The sequence below is a fragment of the Ailuropoda melanoleuca genome, chromosome 6 (genome assembly GCF_002007445.2).
Source record: "Ailuropoda melanoleuca isolate Jingjing chromosome 6, ASM200744v2, whole genome shotgun sequence".
NCBI classification, from domain to species: Eukaryota; Metazoa; Chordata; class Mammalia; order Carnivora; family Ursidae; genus Ailuropoda; species Ailuropoda melanoleuca.
The window spans coordinates 14,764,492-14,785,798 of NC_048223.1; the positions used below are offsets into that span (position 1 = coordinate 14,764,492).

Here is a 21,307-nt window from a genome sequence, read left to right on the forward strand (position 1 = left end):
GTAGTTATGCAAGAGAATATTATCCCTAGGAAGTGCACACTAAAGTATTTAGGGGTGAATGGCATGATATATGCAATTTATTTTCAAATGATAAAGCAAATGGGCAAAGTTTTAACACTCAATGAATGTGAATAATGGATATATGTGTATTTTTCATACTATTCTTATCACTTTTCTATAAGTTTGAAATTGTTTACAATTAAAAAGTTGTTTTGAAAAGTCATTCCATTATGTTGAGGGGTCACTTATCTCAAAATTGACCTATAAATTTGATGCAATTCCTATCAAAATCCTAATAGGCTTTTTAACAGACATTGACAAGCTGATCCTAGAATTTATATGGAAATTCTAAGGACCTAGAAAAGCCAAAACAATTCTGGAAAAGAACAATGTTGGAGGACTTATACTACCTGATTTCAAAATTTACTATAAATTCACAGTGATTAAGACAATGTGGTACAAAAACACTAATTCAAAGGGATATATGTACTTCTATGCTTAAAGGGACATTATTTACAACAGCCAAGATACAGAAGGAGCCCAAATGCCCATCAACTGATGAATGGATAAAGAAGATGCGCCATGTATGTGCAATGGAATATTATTCAGCCACAAAAAAGAAATCTTGCTATTTGAAACAACACAGATGGAGCTAGAGAGTATAAACCTAAGCAAAGTAACACAGTTAGAGAGAGACAAATACCATATGATTTCACTCATATGTGGGATTTAAGAAACAAAACAAATAAGCAAAGGGAGAAAAAATAGAGACAAATCAAGAAACAAACTCTTAACTACAGAGAACAAACTGATGGTTACCACAGGGGAAGGGGCGGTGGGGGGAATAGGTGAAATAGGTGATGGGGATTAAGGAGTGCACTTGTGATGAGCACTGAGGGATGTATGGAATTGCTTAATCACTATATTGAACACCTGAAACTAATATAACACTGTATGTTAACTACCTGACATTAAAATAAAAAGTAAAAAAACAAAAAACCAAACAAGAATGTGGCACGAGCACAAAGATAGACATGTAGATCAATGGAAGAGACCTGAGAGTCCAGAAATAAATCCTTATGTCTATGGTAAATTGATTTTTTTTTTTCGAGACAGCAAGTGGGAGTGGGAATGGTTAGAGGGAGAGGGAGAGAGACAGAATCTTAAGCAGGCTTCATGTCCAGTACAGAGCCCAGCGTGGGGCTCAATCTCATGACCCTGAGATCATGACCTGAGCTGAAATTAAGAGTTGGACGCTTAACCAACTGAGCCGCTCAAGCACCCCAGTAAATTGATTTTTGATAAAAGTATCAAGACAATGCAATGGGAGAGGGGAAAGTATTTTCAACAAATGATGCTGGGATAACTGGATAGTCACACGCAAAAATAATGAAATTAGATACTTATCTCATACTACACACAAAAATCAACTCACGATGACACTCAAACCTAAATGTAAGAGTTAAACTACAAGATTTCCAGAAGAAAATATAGGAGAAAAATTGTGACTTTAGATTGGGCAGAAAGTTCTTATGAGAAACAAACTGAAGACTTCAGAGGGGAGGGGGTGGGGGAAGGGGATAGACTGGTGATGGGTAGTAAGGAGGGCACGTATTGCATGGTGTACTGGGTGTTATACGCAACTAACGAAGCATCAAACTTTACATCGGAATCTGGGGATGTACTGTATGGTGATTAACATAATATAATAAAATAAAATTAAAAAAAAAATGATACCAAATGCATAATCCATCAAAATTAAAAACATTTGTGCTTCAAAAGATACTATTATGAAAATAAAAGCCATAGACAAAAATATAAGCTGCAGGAGAAAATATTTGCATAATACAAATTTGATAAAGACCTATATGTAGAACATATAAAGAACTCTTAAAACTCAGTAGGAAGAAAACAATCCAATTTAAAAATGGGCAAAAGATCTGAACAGACATTTCACCAAAGAAGACATTTCACTTATTATATGGTAAGTAAGGATATGAAAAGATAGTTAATATTATTAGGTATTAGGGAAAAGCAAATTAACACCATAATGAATATCAGTTCATGTCCACTACAATGACTATAACAAAAAAGACAATACAAGCATTGGTGAGGATATAGAGAAACTGGAATATTCATATATTGCTAGTGGGAGTGGGAGTGTAAAATGATAGAGTCACTTTGGAAAATAACTTGGCAGTTTTAGAGTTAAACACAAACTTACCATATAACCCTACAATTGCACTCTGAAGAATCTATCCGAGAGAAATGAAAATATGTCCATGCACATGAATGTTCACAGCATCACTATTCTTAATAGTCTGAAACTGGCACAACCCAAACTTCTATCAACTGGTGAATGGATAAACAAAATGTGGCATATCTTTATGATGAAATATTATTCAGCAATTAAAAATGAAATATTGATAAATCCTTGTGATAGTTAATTTTATGTGTAAACTTGACTGTACAGTGATGCCGAGACAGCTGGTAAAACATTACTTCTGGATGTGTCAGTGAGGGTATTTCTGGAAGAGATTAGCATTTGAATCAGTAGGCTGAGTAAGAAAGATCGCCCTCACCAATTTGGCATGAGCATCCTCCAATCCTTTGAGGGCCTGAATAGAACAAAAAGGCAGACGAAAAGCAAATTTGTTGTCTGATTGACCTGAAATATCCATCTTTTCCTGCCTTTGGACATTGGCATTCCTGGTTCTTAGGCCTTTGGACTCGGACCTTAACTTACACCATTGGCTCCCCTGGTTCTCAGGCCTTCAGACTTGTCCAGAATTACACCACAGCTTTCCTGGGCTTCCAGCTTGCACATAATCATGTGAGCCAATCCCTCTTAATAATCCCTTTCTAAGTATTTTTATCTTATTGGTTCTGCTTCTTTGAAGAAGCCCAATAGAATGCTACAACATGAATGAACCTCAAAAACATGCATGGTGAAGAAGCCAGATACAAAAGACTATATATACAGTACAATTCCATTTGTAAGAATGTCTAGGAAATGTAAATTTATAGAGAAAGAAGGCAGATCAGTGGTGCCTAGGGCTGGAGGTGAAAGTGAGGTGCTGCAAACGGGCATGCGGAAACTTTCTGGGGTGATAGAAATGTTCTATAAACGTACGAGATGATGGCTATACAACTGCACACATTTATGAAAATCACTTAACTTCATACCTGCAATGGGTGAATTTTACAGTATGTAATTTATACTTCAATAAAGCTGTTTAAAAAATCAGGGTAGCCAAGTTCAGAAGGTAAATGTAATATATAAGGTGCTGTCATTCCATTTTTGCATGATCATGGCTGAATCAGGATGTCAGCCAGTGTTTTAGAGTGAGATGACCCCTGCCCTTTTATGGCACATACAGGAAAGGTGAAGAATTGGGCCAGGAAATATGTACCAGGCATTATGGTGGTTGCTTTCCTTTCATGGTTCTATTTAATCACCATGACAGCCAATAAAGTTGATAATTATTCCCATTTTGCAGGTTTGGGCTCAGAAGATGGCAGAGACATGCTAGAATGGTTTAATGAGGCTGAATCTCATATCATGAGACTTATTGAAAGTAATAGCTACCACATGGCAATACTGGCTACATAAGTAGCAAAGTAAAGCACTGAGCCATAAATAGTCATAAAGTCAGAAACTACATTAACAGAAAGAAACTCCAATTTCCTGCTTAGGCAGAAAGGAAACAGCAACCACATTACTATATAACCATTTGTATTTCCAACAGATTAAAAGAAACCCTACAGCAAAGTAATCAATTAAAATTGGATTTCCTTGATATTTCACTATGATATCAGTGAAGTCTTTCAAAGCGAACTGTCACATAATTACATGTGATTTGATCTTCATAAATCAATCTTGGGTTAGTAAATTAACCGTATTCAATTTAGGGGTGTATGTCATTTTTAATGACTAAGGCTTTCATGTTTAAGACTGAATAATGAATGAATAAATAATGAATAAACAACGAACAGATTCCATTAGTGCATAAGTCTCTTGATTTTAGAAGAGGGATATTAGGAAGTTATTTTCAGAAGAATACTGACTCAGCAAATTAGTTTAAATTATACTACTTTTCTACACAGTGAAGTGTTAGGAAAGCACCAAAGAAAGAGTTTTTGGCAAATCTTAATAAAGTTCATTGTCTGTAAAATTTGTCACTATTATGAAACATCTCTTTTGAAAGGTCTAAAACTTGCCCACTAACCCCCTATGAGTGCCAAGTGTTCTCTGAGGGGACCCTGACTGACATGGCTGATGTAAGACAGGCAGAATATGTAGCATGCACGTCCTCCAAAGATGGAGCTTACTATTAAATGTGCCTAAAAGTGTTTTCAAAATGACAACTCTAACTAATATATAAATACATATGGTGATTATTCTCGAGATACTTACCATCACTGTTGGCTGTAAAGAACATCTATTTCTACAATTAAAGTTACATTATAAAATTGAAGATGAGTGTCATGGAAGAATAGCCTTATTAACAAATCGGCCCCTGTTTCTGATCATATATCCTGGACCACTTCAGCTTCTACTAGAACTTGTCGAGACAGTTAAAAAACAGGGCAGGAGATTATGATGTTCATTGTTCCATCTACAACCTCACTTCAGATTTGAGGGCCCACGAAGGAGTGAAGTAAGAGGAGGGTGAGGCTTGGGGCGCCTGGGTGACTCAGTCATTAAGCGTCTGCCTTCGGCTCTGGGCATGATCCCAGAGTTCTGGGATCAAGCCCCACGTTGGGCTCCTCTGCTGGGAGCCTGCTTCTTCCTCTCCCACTCCCCCTGCTTGTGTTCCCTCTCTCGCTGGCTGTCTCTATCTCTGTCAAATAAATAAATAAAATCGTTAAAAAAAAAAAAAAGGAGCGTGAGGCTTAATACCATTCTCATTCTTGAGGGCAGGCATGACACATGTGTAAGGTGCTCCAGGATACCCAAATGTTACAGTATAATGCTGACTTGGAGGGTCAATGTTACTTAAAGATTAAAGTAAAAACACTATAATATTTTTTTGTTTGTTAACTAGTTGGCTGATTTATTTTTTTTAATTTTATTTTTTTAATTTAAATTCAAATAATTAACATAGAATGTATTATTAGTTTCAGAGGTAGAGGTCAGTGATTCATCAGTTTTATATAATACCCAGTGAAAACACTATAAAATTAAATGTAGCTTAGAGGGGCACCTGGGTGGCTCAGTTGGTTAAGCGTCTGCCTTTGGCTCAGGTCATGATCCCAGGGTCCTGGGATGGAGCCCTGGTTGGGCTCTCTGCTCGGCGGACAGCCTGCTTCTCTCTCTCCCTCTGCCACTTGAGCTCTCTCATTTGCTTACTCGCGCTCTCTCTCTCAAATGAATAAATAAAATCTTTAAAAAAATAAAAAAGTATAAATGTAGCTTAGAAAATTCAGAAGGTTCATGAAATATTACATTTTTTAATGAGTAGCTTTGGAATATGTCTCCACCCAAAAGGATATAAATATCTCAGTATGTAAAGGTAGGTGTTTATGTGTACATCCATGCATGGTCCTGTGGTCCCACTAATGGTCCCACTAGTATCCGTTTGAGTTTTAGTAAGCTAATAAACAGAGAGACAACTGAAACCACACACTTAAGTTTCAGACAATGAAAGTGGCAAGATATGGATTCATTGGATGTAATCCCTTGCTTCCACTGTACCTCCCTTCCTCAGCCATTTTACAAACGAGAATACTGAGGCCTAGAAATGCAGTGAAGTTTTTGGGGTCATTCATCACAGCAAAAGCAGGAAGACAGGTCTCCTGCCCCATGGTGGGTGGGCAGGGGTACTCACAGAGCACCTCCTCATTTGTACCCATACTATGTGCAAATCAAGACACCAAAAGGCAATGAGAAAGAGTGGATAATGTAAAGCTTAAAATAAGTTTTCACCATATTTTTTTCTATGTGCAATTGTGCTAGGTTTTGAATATTAAGAATATGGAACCAAATGCAATGAAAATGATGATTAGTCAGTGCAGGCTTGGTAGAGACTATGGAACTGAATGAAAATGACTGTGCTAAATGCTTTCTATTACTTGTCTTTCCCTCTAATCCCATCAGAATCATTACTTTTATCTCCTAAATATGCATTGTTAAGAATCCCCCAAAGTAATTATTAACAAGTGAGCCAGCCAGTGCTTGTAAACTATTTTACAAACACAAAAGGCTCTGCAAATGTTTATTCTCATTAATGCAACTAATCAACAATGGCATAATATAGTTTTTCCAGATAATGATTTTTAGCAATGCTCACTGTGCATGATGGGAAATGACATAGTTGATGCTTGAACTCTGGTTAAATAAGCCAGGTGAGCTGAGAAAAAATATATTTTCCACTTTTCTGTGTTAGACAATCAAAATGACCATGTATGAGTCTTGTACTATTTGGAGTTATCCTTTTAAGCCTGTGTCTTGTGGACTGCATGCTGCTATTGCATAAAAAATTTCCTCGCTTTTTAGGTCCTAAATGTAAATCCTGAAAATAGAATGGCTCTTCTTGAGGCAACTTGCTTGGCATTAGAACTGAATGTAGGCTTGCTCACTGTGTACTTGGCCATTAAAGGGACAGGGAACAGGAGATCTTCCTAATGTTGCTCTTCAAAGTTTCCTACATGCTCTGGGAAAACCAACCCCTAAAACACAGACACCTCTTACATTACAAAACAGACAAGAGAGCCTTTGCTTGTATGTGTTCATTGGGTCTGTATTAACTATATTTTCTTATTTTCTGTATTCTTATGCTGTGGCATTTGGAGACTTGCAGACCCGAGAAAGGACTACCCCTCCCAGGATTAACTAATTCTAGATATAGTAAACTTGCCTGTGAGTCTGCCTTTGAAATGTAGACCAACCAATACTGAATCTGTACCCTCACTCACCTCCCTTTATCAGGCCCCTACAGTACCAGATACTATCCCTCTGCTCCAATTACCCCAGGGCCAGGTACTAGGCAACTAGGAACCACTCCTACAAGCCAGAGCCCACTAAAATGATATAAACTAGCCAATCCTAAACTTGTCTATCCTGCTTACCCTGCCTCATCCATTCTTTCCCATGAAAACCACAATAAAGACTCTCACCCATGTTTTCCCTCGCTCTGTCTCCTGATGACCCTGCTGTTTCCCTGTGTGGCCCTCTGTGTCACGCTGTGTCTCTTGTTTCTAGGGATCTGTGAGTATAAACTTCTTTCCTTATAACAGTCATTTCTGTACCTTGGGTACATTTTAAAACAAAGTCCCTTACCCAATTCTATCCATGTTAGCAAATGGGTATGTGGGGGAGTAAATTTGCTCTTCCAGACACATCACCAAATTACTTCTCTGCCTGGGATTCTGTTGCTCCAGGACTGGCTATAGGTTGCCAAGCAACAGCATCAGGTATGCTGCATACAGCTCCTGGACATGAGTCACTCTCTTTCAGGTCTGATTTACTTAGCTGTTTATGCTCTTAAAATGTCATCAGGACCAACCTTTTATCCCTTCTCCACCCTGCCAAAACCTCTCCCACATTCTTTAACTTTTGAACACTTTGAGGTTTTTGACAGCTTGATACAGTGAGTTATGGAGCAAGGAAAGACATGGCCCTGTGAAGTAGAAGTTAGAATTAGGACATTGACATATTTTACTCAGGCCTCACTGGCTCATTGCAATTTCCCAGAAACTTGGGGTGAAAAATCAACTATTCCTATTTTCTTCTCACTCTGACATTCCGCCTTGCTTATTTCTGGTTTTCAGATTTGTCACGTCTATGTGATAGGAAGACCATTAATAAAATGTGCTAATGGGGATATGATAATTACATTTATATTGGGGAGAAAGGGGAACAGATGTATGATTGTTAACATTGGGATGGTCCAGGAGAAGAGTGTGTGTGTGTTAGGTTGAAGATGTACGTTGGGCTAGGGGGATGGGAATCATTTTCAGTTTTTGCTATTTATGATACCATCCTAGGCAAAGAAGAACTGGGGCTGAGACATAAATGAGAAAAAGAAAAGAAATGCCTTACAATCCACTGAGATCTCTGATGGTTTTAGTCTAATGTCATCCAAAACCTTAAACGTAAGTTGACTGACCTATTCTGATTCACAAGTGGTGTGGTCCAATGGGGAAGGCTTGAGCTTAGAGGACCTTTGCAGGAGGGGGGCATAGTTTCACCATGAGCTCACCCACTCCAAGCCATTCCCTAAACAAATGTACTGCAGAAGGAAACAGCCGCTCCTGCTATGCAAATGTAGCTTCAACACAAGTGCCCTTAGCACTCCTTCCAAAAAGATTGCCAATCCCCATCTCTATCTATGCAGAAATTCTAGAGAATTGGGCTTGACCTCTAACTCAACTTCTGTCTACAGGATGTCAAAGCATCCATATATAAGAAGAAAGACTAAACTCACCAACTGGTTGGTTAATCTATTTGCTGCTTAAGAGTTATCCCATTTTTATTTCCCTCACTGAAACAAAGACAATTGTTTCTCTTGTTTGAAGAGTAGATTTATGGATACCAGGTCACCCAGGAGGCACTGAGCAACACCAGGCTGCAGAACATCATCTAATATCTGAAGCTTTCACCTTCACTAAACTGAAAGTTTTATAATTTCCCCATATTGTTCCTAGATTACACTGGCCATGAATCAAGCACTAACAGCCTTGCAAGAAAGTACCCTCTCCACAGTTCACTTTTCCCCCATAGGAATTTGTGAAAGATGGCCACCTCTGTCCCTCGGGTCAAAACAGGGAGTGGAATACATAGCTTTTCTGGAAACCTATTCTTTTTTTCTTTTTTTTTTAAAGATTTATTTACTTATTTGAGTGAGAGAGAGAGAAAGTGAGCAGGAGGAGGGGCAGAGGGAGAGAATCTCAAGCAGACTCCCCGCTGAGTGTAGAACCTGAGGTGGGGCTCGATCCCATGACCCAGATATCATGACCTGATGCCCAATTGACTGAGCCACCCAAGCGCCCCTGGAAACCTATACTAAACAAATAATCGAAAAGAATAAAGAAGCCATGAATGAAAGGATGTTCTTTGCAGTTATTTATAATAAAAAACTATAAGCAACTTAAATGTTGAACAATAGAAAAGTAATTAAATCAAATGTCAGCAATACATAATGGCTATGAGCACAGATGAGCATATGCTTATCTTTACTGCTCACTTACTATGGAACCCTGGGCAGGTATCTAACCTCTCCGAGCCTCGATTTCCTCATCTATAACACGAGCATAATAGAGTTGTTAGGAGTATGAAATGAGTATACTTATAAATATCATGAGGATGAGTTAATATTTGTTATAATATTTATGTACCTGGTACATGGGAAGCACTATGTACGCATTTGATAAAGTCATACTTTGCTAGATGGAGAATTTTGTAGTTTTTACAAAGATTATTATCAAGACTATACAGCAATGAGAAAATGGTATAATAGAAAAGGTCCCACAAAAATCATAAGTGCTCTATGTAAAATATGAATATGAAAATTCATCAAGAAATTACATAAAATGGAAATAATTGTTTTGGGATTGAGGGGAATCTTCTGTTTTCCAGACATTTTGAATAGTTTTTGTAAGTTTTAAGGAAGTCTTGACAAGGTTTAGTGAGGAATGGTGGGAGTGATAGAGGGGAACATTCTTCCTGGACCTCGGGTTGGAATGAATTACCTCGTTCTTCTGGCAGAGCTGGAGAGTTATCTGCTGAAACCTATTCATAAGAATATTCTCCAAGAGGGAGATAAATGGGGAAAGAGGTTTCAGTACCCAGGGGCAGAGAAGAGGGACTAAAGCCAGGGGGCTGGCACCTTCTTTCTACCTATTCTGATTCACTAGTGGCGTGGTCCAATGGGGAAGGTTTGAGCTTAGAGCATCTTTGCAGGTTAGATGGACAAAGACATCAAAGAGATCAAAACATTTGAGACTTACAAGGTAGGGATAAAATACTTTCATTAGTCACGGATGTGTCACAGTTGATGAAATAACTCTGACAACAGAAAAGATATCAACACCAACATCAAACATCCTTCCCTCACCTCTTGTGATCCGGTATCTTAACAGCCTTTACCAGGAGGGCAGCTTCCCCAGGATAAAGCAACGTGGATACACCAGTCCTACCCTGTGTGTCTACCCGTACAACTCTTTTTCTTTTCTCCCTTCTCATAAGCAAGGACTCTTAAGACTAGAAAGAAACCTTAGAGATTACCTCAGCCAGTGCCTCTTGGGGCTGGCCCATGGCCTATTATACCGAGCTTAAAAATATACAGGTTCCTGGGCCTTAAGAAGTAGCAGCTTGGGGTAGGGCCAGAGCCCCAGATTATTTTTAATGTCTCTCCACTCCCCAGGTGAATCCCAGTCATGTGTGTGAATCATAAATCATCTAGACCATTTTAGTTATAGGAAATGACTGACTCAAAGCTTTCCTCTTTCTTCTGCCTCTTGATCACTGTCTATTTTCTTCTTCACCTTTACCCTGCTTCTGACTTTTCTACCTCTCTCAAAATCCTTCTTTTTCCGAGCTGGGATTGGCATTTTAACTACAAAAATGAAAATCCCACTTGGGGGAAGGGAGGCTGACAATGTACTGCCACTGATAAACATACTGGCATTTTCCCAGCATGGCCCAATATACTGACATCTGTCTCATGCAGAGAGAAGTATGCCTAAGCCATGCACACATCTGTCCCGGCAACTATACAGGGACACAAATGAAACACTCTAAATTAAATTCGAGTGAGCTATAAGCCTAATGAACATTATTAGCGTATCTGCATGCATTTAAGAAAAAGCTACTGCTAGCCTGATATTGTTCTGACCCCCTTTAGAGACCAAGAGGATCTGAGAGTTTTAGCTCAGACTGGGTCTTGTTCTATTGTAGATAGTAGATTCTCTATTTTTCTTCCCAACAAATGTTTGCTTAGAAATGTGACTTCTTTGTGCATCAGATTTTTCATGCACTTTGTATATAAATATAAATCCCCATGAGAGTTCTAAGCACCTTGCTCCCTGTGTGTAATTTCTGTTTTAACAATGGGATGGATATCTCACATTTAATGAACTAAAAACCCAACGGCTTTGGGGGCAGATGCTCTGAGATTTAAATCCCAATTTCACTGTTTTGATGGCTTTAGTTTCTTTTATTTCTTTGGCTTAGTTTTTTTTTTTTTTTGCCTGCCTTTAATATTTAGTAAAATTCTTTTGAAAATTTAAACATGACTAAGAGAAAGCCAAGAAAAAAGGGGACTTTTGTTAATGCTTGGAACCAGAGTGTTATGGGTGAATAAACACTTGGACATTAGACATGCTAAGAGCAACAGGAATGAAAATAAGACAAGGGAGAATTTTGAAGAGATGGTTTGGAGAAGAACTCTTCTCAGTCTTAGAACACTCTGTCCTGTTCTTTCACTGTAGTAAGAGAAGTTGTTTCCCTATAGACTGCCCCATTACCCTTTGTTGGCTGTTTGTATTCAGGGGCCTTGGTGAACTGTGCACCCCACACCATGTAGTTTCCACTTCTTTAGTGAGCCCAGCTGCACTGCTGGTGTGCTTATCCAACAGCAATCCTTCTAGCCTATAGTTATTTGTCCCTCTGTAGGGGATGAGGCAAAGTAGTACAACTAAGTTATCCAGCAACCAATGGTGGCCCTAGCACTGAACTCATTACCTCTCTCCTGGTTCTTTCAATGTTCCTTGGGGATAGGAAGAATGCTCCTGGGCAAGTCACTGCATACTTTTGCTCTTCATGGGAAAAGTGGGGGTGGAGGAGGAGTTTCTAGGTAATAGTAATAAAAACAACTGACCCTGATATTGGTCTTAATAGTTCATATAATGCTTTCAGGAGATTTCATTTCATGCTTAAAATGTTCCAGGCAGGTGTACATGTTATCACCACCTCCACTACAGATAAGGAAACTGGGCCAAGAGGTTAATAATGGGCCCAAGATCACATGGCTAGACAATGGCAAGTAGGTATGGAACCAGACTCTTGGGGACCACTTCTTCATCCCTCCCCTTTAGGGTAGTTGCTCTTAAAAGGCTGCTTCTGTATCTCAAATGCTAGGATTCTCAGGGTAAGGAGCAAACTGTCTAGTTTTTGCATCAAAATTTTTGAATAACTTACATTCAATCCCTAAACTTGTCCTTTCTATGAAATAAACATGAGAAGAGTATTTATGATCTATATGCCAATATGTGACCTTAGTATCCCAAGTTTTATCTAAATTCTTAATTTTCCCATAATTTTTTGTTACAAAAGCATATAGTGAAGAGTAGCTGAAAACACAGCCTTTACTTAACTTGATAAACCCAAATACTTTTCCCACAGTAATACTACTAGTGTTGGTCAACTGATTTTAGATGAGGAGTGTACACTATTCAGTTGGTGGTTCTGCTTTCATTAGACCATACATTCATTTCTTTAAAAAGAATTCCTCAGGAAACAATAAGGACATACAGATGCTTGAAATCTCATAAATCTGAAATTATCCCAATTGTGAATCTGCCAACAATGTTAAAGGGAATGGACTGGTCTATCATTTCCTGAACTTCAACATCTTGGTAGCAGCCACTTAATAAAAGCTGATGTGCATCTAATTTTAATTAGTTTCTATCAATAGTGATAGAAGTTTAAAAAAAATCAGCAAACCGATAAAATAAATCTCAATACTGCTACATGGGAATTAAATAGATTCTACCCTTCTGCAGATAGGAGAATTATCCCAGGAGGCAAATGTCCCATCTCCAGAAATAATCCCTATACCAGTATTTAAATGAAATTGTCTGGAAATAATCATATTTGAAGGAAGTAGAGAAAACATCCTGAGATGAATCATCACGTATTGATGGCTTTGTGACAATGGTGTGCGCTTTTGTGGTTTTATAGTATCCCTTGGACTCTCGAACTCTAAATTGGACTTTTAAAAAAAGTAAGACAAATAACACAAAAATGGTGGTTTCACTTATTACCACATTCTTCTGAGAAATTAAAAGAATTTTAGAGCCATGTTACTATCAGCTCAAAATAGCTCTAGTATTGGAATATTTTTACTGGACAGTAAAACTTTCTTCCATACGTTTAATACTATCACTTTCCTCCTGCCTAAAGATGCCCTATATTTTTATAGAGAGGAGAAATAGAAATGCTCATTATCCGAAAGAGCACTTCTGGTAAATTAAATTCATTCAAGTCACATTAAATAAGGCACAGAGGACTAAACACTTCAGAGAGTAGAACAGTAACATTCAGACATAAGAAATCCAAGATCTTCAGCATACTAGTCTGGTCTATATTTGTCAAAAGGATGGCAGTGTTCCAATCTGCAGTATCTCCCCTCAGTGCAGTGAAGCTGATTTCCATGTTACCAGCTGCTGTGGGAAGTAACTCTAAAATTAAAGTTGACAATTTCTTAGTTCTTCAATTGTACTCTAATTGAGATGATGGTTCCTGCTTCCAACCTAAACTAGACCAGACTCTGTGATATAAGAGGAGTCTTCAATTATGTAAAAAAAACCCACAAACTCCTATATACTAGATGTGGGCATATTTTACTCCCATTTCTTTTAAGTGGAGGAAATGAAAATGAACTTCAGCTGCACAAAGGATGCTCATGCTTGATGAGTTAGCCAGTAAAACCACTCAATGTCCTTCTCAAGAAGGAACTAAAAATAAGGGGTCTGAATTTATTAGGTGCTTGAAAGTTGGCTCTGACCAGCTTCCTGGACAGGAAGTTGGCAAGATGAATCCTTAAAATCCATTCCATTTCAGGAATGTGTATTGTGCTAATCTTTGGCCTGAAGTGCATCTAATCCAAGGCTGGACAGTGTCCAGACTTATTCATTTAATAGCTGACATTTGTTAAGGGCTTACTATGTGCCAGGCCCTGTGTTAGGCTTGAGGGAAGGTACAAAGAAGGTTTCTGCCCTTGAGGCGTGTTATAAACGCTTTCATGGAGGGAAATACTAATTGCAACAGGAATCCAAAAGAAGGCATGACTGGCTCCATCGATGGAATCAGTGTCGAAAGCTGGGGCCAGATCCTTTGATAAATGGCAGATGGTCTAGGTATAAACACTATCCATGAGAGTTAACATTTCTGAAAGGTGCCTATTGGTAAACTGATTCTTCTTAGTGTCTCAGAAAAAGCAACTTGTCTTTAAAGGTTGAATTATACAAGGTTCTATCACTTTTGTTCTTAAGAAATACTACCACATTTATAACCCTTTTCTCAAAGTTCCATTCACACAAGATCTCATCTGTTATTCCTGGCTGCACAAAGTAAAGCATGCTAGAATACCAGTTTTATAGAAAAGGAAATGGAGAGGTAGAGAAGGTCTCATTTGGCCCGGTTATTTGGCTCAGGTTAAGTAAGCGACATACAAACTAGAATTGGAAGCCAAGTGTCACCTATCTCAAATCCAGAGCTCTTCACAAACCTTTGTCTGATAAAATTGATAATAAATTCAAAATTCTATAATAGGGGAACTGTGACTAGGGCATCAGTCTGAGCAAAGGAAGGAGGACCTCGATGCTTGAGAAAAACTTGATAATGTAACTATCTTCAGGGTTCCCATAATGGGCAGGCTAAAAGTCACACAAAGTTACTGCAAACTGCAGAGCACTTTCGGGTGGGTTGCTCCTGCCTGATATATTTTATAAGCAGCTGAGTTCCAAGTTCCAGCCATGTTGTTTCTCTCTCTTATGATGACAATTAGTGCCAAAGCAAAGGACAAATAAGAGGTAGCCATGGGAGGATCAAAGGAAAGCCTGAGACCAATCCAAAACCTCACTGGGCCTAATGAAGACTGGGCAAGGAACCTACCACTTGGTAACGCTGGAACAGCAGAACTGGAGGGGAGCTTAGCAATGTAACCCTTATTAGAAGAAATCTAACTAGAGCCCTAATATTGATAAAACAGCTTCCTTCCCAACTGAGAACTTTTTGAGAGCACAGTTTGAAAATCTGTACTTCCTCGAACTCCCCCCCCCCACCACCTTGTCCACCGTTACACATTATGGCATTTTATATCCATATGTAAAAGAATTCTCTTCTTCCCTTTGCCAATCTGGTAAACTTCTACTCACCCTTTAAGATTCCCAGGAAGTGTTTTCTAAGAAAATCTTCTGAGGCACTTGTTAAACATACAAATTCATGGGCTTTATCCCAAATGTACTAAGTCCAGATTTATGTTGTTATTGAGCTCCTGGGGGGATTCAGATGCATGGTCAGGGTTGGGAACCATTGCAGATCCTGCTTTACAAAATGGTTTTAACAAGAGATGATTTACACTGGGATTAACCCAGACTTTTTGGGAAAAGGAGGAGGTGGTAGAGAATAATCTGAGTCTATATCTTGCCAAGAGTCCAGGACTGATAAAGGCCAAGATGGAAAGCAAAGAAGCTGGAATAGGTCCAGATCCCTTCAGGAAACTTACTCTGTGAGTTTGATGGCTTCATTAAGGACACTGAAGTGAGACAATAAGCTCAGGAACATAGGACATCCAGAGGGCTTACAATCAACAAATCTGCAATTTTTTAAAAAAAATTTTTTATTATGTTATGTTAGTCGCCATACAGTACATTATTAGTTTTTGATGTAGTGTTCCATGATTCATTGTTTGCGTATAACACCCAGTGCACCATGCAGTCGTGCCCTTCTTAATACCCATCACCGGGCTAGCCCACCCCCCCACGCCCCTCCCCTCTGAAACCCTCAGTTTGTTTCCCAGGGTCCATAGTCTCTCGTGTTTCATTCCCCTTCTGTTTACGCCCCCTTCATTCTTCCCTTCCTTCTTCTACTGATCTCCCTGCTATTCCTTATGTTCCACAAATGAGTGAAACCACATTGAGATACCACCTTACGCCAGTTAGAACAAATCTGCAATTTTTCTCTTGGGCAAGGATTGGGGAAATTCCTCTGCTCCATGACGGATGCAGCTGTCCTATAAAAAAAATTCAGCGGGGCTAATTTAAACTTTTTTTCTTCTGATATTTCCATTTACAAGGCTTTTAAAAGGTACCAGAAGGAAAACAACCCACTGCTTGTTTTGACTGATGGTTCTAATTGCTTTTAACATTTTCAGTACTGACTTCTGTATGTAACTCATGGTTCAAGAAAAAAAAAAAAAACCCTTATGGCCCTCCACTTTCATCTTTGTAAAACATCTCCATACAAAAGCAAAATATTGGTAAGTTGTTATTATATGAACAGCTGGTATTATTAGTATAGTGTAGGTCCCATTTAAAACATCTAAGCATTTTAGCTAGTGTCATGTAGCATCTCAAATCATGACAGTATGACTTATTTGCACAAAATCTCTGGGCCCTTCTTCATTTCCCATTGTAACTGAGGTACAGTATTGAGCTGGTCTATTACCTTTCTTCCCTCATCTAAGTTTGGGATCCACTGAAAACAGTGAAGTGAGGTAATTCACAGAGAAGAAAAGTTATTTTCATTTTTCTTTTGCTTTTCCATTAATTACTTTATCTGATGTAGGCCAGGTTCCCATTTTCTATTTGTTGTACAACGTCAGAGTTCTATTTCTGAATTAGTTTATTATTATTTTTTTGTTAAGAGACAACAAAGTGGCTAATGGTTCTCTTACCTCTTTCAGGTCTTTACCAAACTGTTATCTTAGTGAGGCCTTCCCTGGCCGCCTTGTCTAAAATTTTATCTCCTCCATGCCCTACCACATTTCCTATCTCCCTGGCCTGCTACTGTCCCCTTTTTAGCACTTATCACAATACAATGCATGTTTATTGTTTGTTTATTTTGATTATTGTATGTTTTCCACATCAGCAGATAAGCCCCAGGGCAGGGATTTTTGTTTGTCTTATTCACTGATGCGTCCCCCATGTTTAGCACAGAAACTGGTAAATGGTAGGTATTGGTTAAATGGGTATATGAATGAAACTGTCTTGGTTTTTAATGAGGAGGCTGAGCTAGCATAGCACACAGGCGTTTAGATGCTCCATGTATCAGCTTTTACAGCTTAGGCAGTATAGTATAGTGTAAGGATTCCCTGAACTTTGGTTCACAGGGCACTTAGTTAGGCTCAAAAAACTTAAGAAGTATTTATGTCTTAACAACTCAGTAGCCATTTGAAAAGAAATACACATTGATTGAAAGAAAAATATTTTAATTTTATTCTTCAGTACCAGAATTATCTACTAATGGCATGTGTGCATGTATTAGGGACTGTGCAACTTTTCAAACCTTGGAATCAGATTGCATACCAATATCTTCAGTTCTTGTTCTATGTTGATTTTTCACATGGAACTTGCTTTTTACCACAAGTGCTAAAAAACCAGCTTCACAAAGGTATCATCAAAGGAATGCAGTGCATTCTAATGTGGAAACAATTTGAGCTAGCAGTTCAGAGGGTATCTGACATATGCAAAGTACTGCTGTAGTTCCATCCACAATTTAAAATACCTTGCAGTACCCTGGCTAGTTCACTGCTGCATTCTGAAGGAGTTTCAGAACCATGGGTAGAGCAGCCAGATGCATAGCCTTCAGAGTTGTGTGAATTTGGGCAAGGTTTCCATAAGGAAGTATCCATATCTCATAGTTTTTGTTTTGCTTTTTATTATGGTGAAATTTTAAACTTACATAAAAATACATAGAATAAAATAATGAACTCCTATCCCATCACTAAGCCCTAGAACTTCGGTTATGGCCAACCTTGTTCTACCATACCCTATATACTCTGTTCTCTATAATCAGGATGTAAATCCCAGATTTCATCTGTAAACGCTTCAGCAACTCTTTGGTTTTTGTGGAAATTAAATGAGTTAATATATGTAAAGCATTTAGCAGAGTGCTGAACATCCTGAAATGTTAGGTATTATTTCTGTCACCTCAGCACCAGCAGCTCTACTATATATAAGCACTCAGTGCCTCCACCCCAGGGATGTGTGATCATACAGTTAGAGACTGGTGTGTTTCATGTGATTTCCCCTAATATAAAGGAATAGCCATGACCACAGGGATTAAGGCTGCTGCAAATGCTCTCACTACAAGTAGATTTTAGCAAACACTCTTTACACAAAGAACTTCTATGTACCCACCTTGGAGAACACAAGGCATTTGAATGACATCAGATGCTTTTTATAAACAACTAAGCCACATCAAATTTACCCAGTCTTGGTTCTAGGTACAAATGTTCTCTGGGTAGGGGAGAAGCTTAAGTTTTTCTTTTCTTTTTTAATTTTTTACCTTTTCGCACTTCAGATACATCAGGGTTTTGCTAAATTAAGTGTATCAGAATGCTGCTAATCTATTCTAGCACAGTTTTGGAAGAACTAGGAATAATCAGTTTAGGGAGAGAGGTCCAACCTTCATGAACTGCCCTGCATTTACACATTTGATTGTGAGGGGCACAACTGCTAATATATCCAGCTGTTCAGGTATGAGGTATACAAATGACCATGAGGGCAAGAAACAATTGCTATTTTCTAATCAATGATTTCACATAATTCTTCCTTCTCTCCTGGGGTTGGATTAAAATGTTATTTAAGTTGTTCCTATCTCAGGCCCTCTGGATCCATCATTCTGATCCCAGCCTAAGCCTACCCTGTGAGTAAGGGATGATGCCTAGAACATTAAGCACTTTTCTGACTTTCATGCCACAGCAGCAAAATTCTTCATTTAGCTCTCCTGAAATTGCTTGATGTGGAACCTAAGTGATTATCTGTGTTCAACAGATTATTGATTTGTACTTTTTGATTTACAGTCTGTTTGGTTTACTGATCCGAGAGAAGCCCTAACTAAAATTCTTTGGGTTTCAAGGGCAAAATTTACAACTATAGCCAGCATCTATTTCTTTTAGCCAATGAGGATATCTTAGACTGGGAAGTTGTTTTGAATTTTTCTTGCGTATCTTCTGTCACAGCATTCATTTTATTATAATCTGCTATCAACATTACATCAAAATTTCAATGTAGCTTCTCCCAAAGATGATCAGTCATTCTATAAAAGGAGCAAATAAAAATAATTTGGCAAACAGAGTGAACTGGCGAGAAGTAACTCTATTAACTTCCATGCAACTCAGGAAAGTGGGGATTTAGTAAAATCACATTTGTCAGTGGCTTGTTCAGGGAGTAAATACATGTGACAAATTGTATTATATACCTGAATACTCCATGGTGCTTTAACTGTTTTTTACGTTGTTAATGGAATCATTGACTGCGGTCACTTAAACCCATAAATATACTCAGCCTTGATCTATTTCTAAAAAGACTTTATTTATAAATAAGGTTTTGGGGGAATTTTAATCCATATTCCTTATCAGTGATTTGCTCCTTATCTCCTAACCTCACTACATAAAACTGTCTGGAGCAGGTGAATTATTATTATTTTTTAAAAGATTTATTTATTTGAGAGAGAGAGCGCGTGTTCGCGCGTGCACACACACACACACACACACACACACACACACACACACAAGTGCGGGGAGGGGCAGGCAGAGGGAGGGAATCTTCCAGCAGAAAGCCTGCTGAGCTTGGAGATCAACAAAGGGCTGATCCCATTACCCATGAGATCACGACTTGGGCCAAAACCAAGAGTCAGACGCTCAACCGACTGAGCCATTCAGGCACCCCAGGTGCAGATGAATTATTAAAAGTACCAAGAACCTTCTTGCCAGTGACACTCAGTTCCAGTGGCAGTGAAGCAGGACTTTTGTGGGATTGGAGTCTCTTACTTGTCCAGCCTCCCTGCTTACTTTTAAAGCAAAGAAGCGCATAGGATTCAATGCTAGAACTGAAAAAAACAGAGAATACTCAAATGTGGGTACTAACTAGATGAAAATCTAAGGAAAACACAGGGTCAGAGAAGCAGGTAACAGAGTCTACATGAATCAAATGCAATCCTTCTCATATTTGATCTGTTTCCTGCTTTCCTGAGAGAAGTTTTTTTGGTTACTAAGGCAGTGGGGATCTAGCCACCTACCTGTGTATTCACTGGATATATAGGTATGTTCAAGACTATTTAGTGGGTCAGAGGTTTCACTACTGCTTTGTTCCTCTTGCAGCTGTCCTATTGTGGCCCTAGGCTGATACAGATAGGAACATGTGCATCACATCTGGGAGTCCCTTTCAGGATCATTAAAAAGCCAAGTGTAGTAAATTCAAGATGACCACAAATTTTCTGCTATTCCTCCCATTGAGAGGTGGAGTCTAGTTTCCTTCCCACTTAAATCTGAGTCTGTCTTAGTGACTTGCTTAACCAACAGAATGCAATTTAAGTGATTCCTGGGCCTTGCGAGGCTGGGTCATAAGAAGTTTTACAGCTTTTGCCTTATCTTGGGACAATCTCACTGGGAAACTTGAGCTTGTATGTAAGAACACCCACTGCCCTGAAACTGCAGTGCGGGAGACAGAGCTTGCACTGTGGGTACTCCAGTTGACAGGCAGTGCCAGCTCAGTTCAGCCTTTCAGCTGTTCCTGCCAAGGTATGTAAGTAAAACTGTCCTACAGCCTCCAGACCAACTCACCCGCTAGCTGAATACACCAGGCATTTACAGTCAATGAGCCACATGTAGCAGAAGAGTCACCCAGTTGAACCCTGCCCTCTACTTCCTGACCTATTAAACCATGAGATATAATAAAAAGTTATTGTTTGAAGGTGACAAGTTTTAGGCTGGTTACACAGTAGCAGATAACCTGAACACCAGGTATACTGCTTTACAGCACCATAGCTTAACTGTCAATTTTAGAATTAGAGCCAACTGGTCTTGGAGGAGAAAAATGATTTTAGTTCCCTACTTTGGACCCTGAAGTTTTTAAAAGATTGACTCTTTTTGGAGAAGAAGGGAGGAATGGGGCCAGAGAAAGAGGGTATAAAATCACTGCTGTGGTCCCTCACCTGGAATATCAACAGAGAAGTGAGCAAAAGGAAGATGACACTGGACTGTATGTGGGGAATCTCATGAAACTAAACACCAATAAATTAGCCATGGGATAAAGTAACCACTCATTCTGGTTTGCTTGGCATAGTCTCAATGTAAGCCTGCTATTCTGGGGTAATTATTAAGAACATTCTCTTTCACTCTCAAAAGCATCTGGTTTTGGATATAAATTATGTGCTTGCCTTATTTCTGGGGGCCTGTGTGGCTCAGAAGAAGAGAGTTTGAACACACTGTATCATCCTATTAAGATAACACAGAAGGGGTTTATTGAAAGCTGTGGAGTTTTACTAAGTAATATTTGTCTTTAGATTTGGTATTTCATATATTCATTCAACAAATATTTAACAAGAGTCTACTGTACTGTATTCTTTCATACATGT

The 21,307-nt window shown here is 38.7% G+C and overlaps 1 protein-coding gene across 7 annotated transcripts in view; it reads right to left on the reverse strand.

Annotated features, from left to right (window-relative positions):
- The window catches only part of TMEM108 (transmembrane protein 108), a 387,469-nt gene that overhangs the window by 83,048 nt on the left and 283,114 nt on the right, over window positions 1-21,307 (reverse strand). The window contains exon 4 of one of the 7 annotated variants that reach the window (XM_034661995.1): window positions 15,453-15,542. The exons of the other annotated variants lie outside the window; for them this stretch is intronic. Within the exon in view, the coding sequence (XP_034517886.1) occupies window positions 15,453-15,474 (22 nt within the window). The 5' untranslated portion in view covers window positions 15,475-15,542. The remainder of the gene's footprint in view (window positions 1-15,452; window positions 15,543-21,307) is intronic. 7 annotated transcript variants of the gene reach the window in all.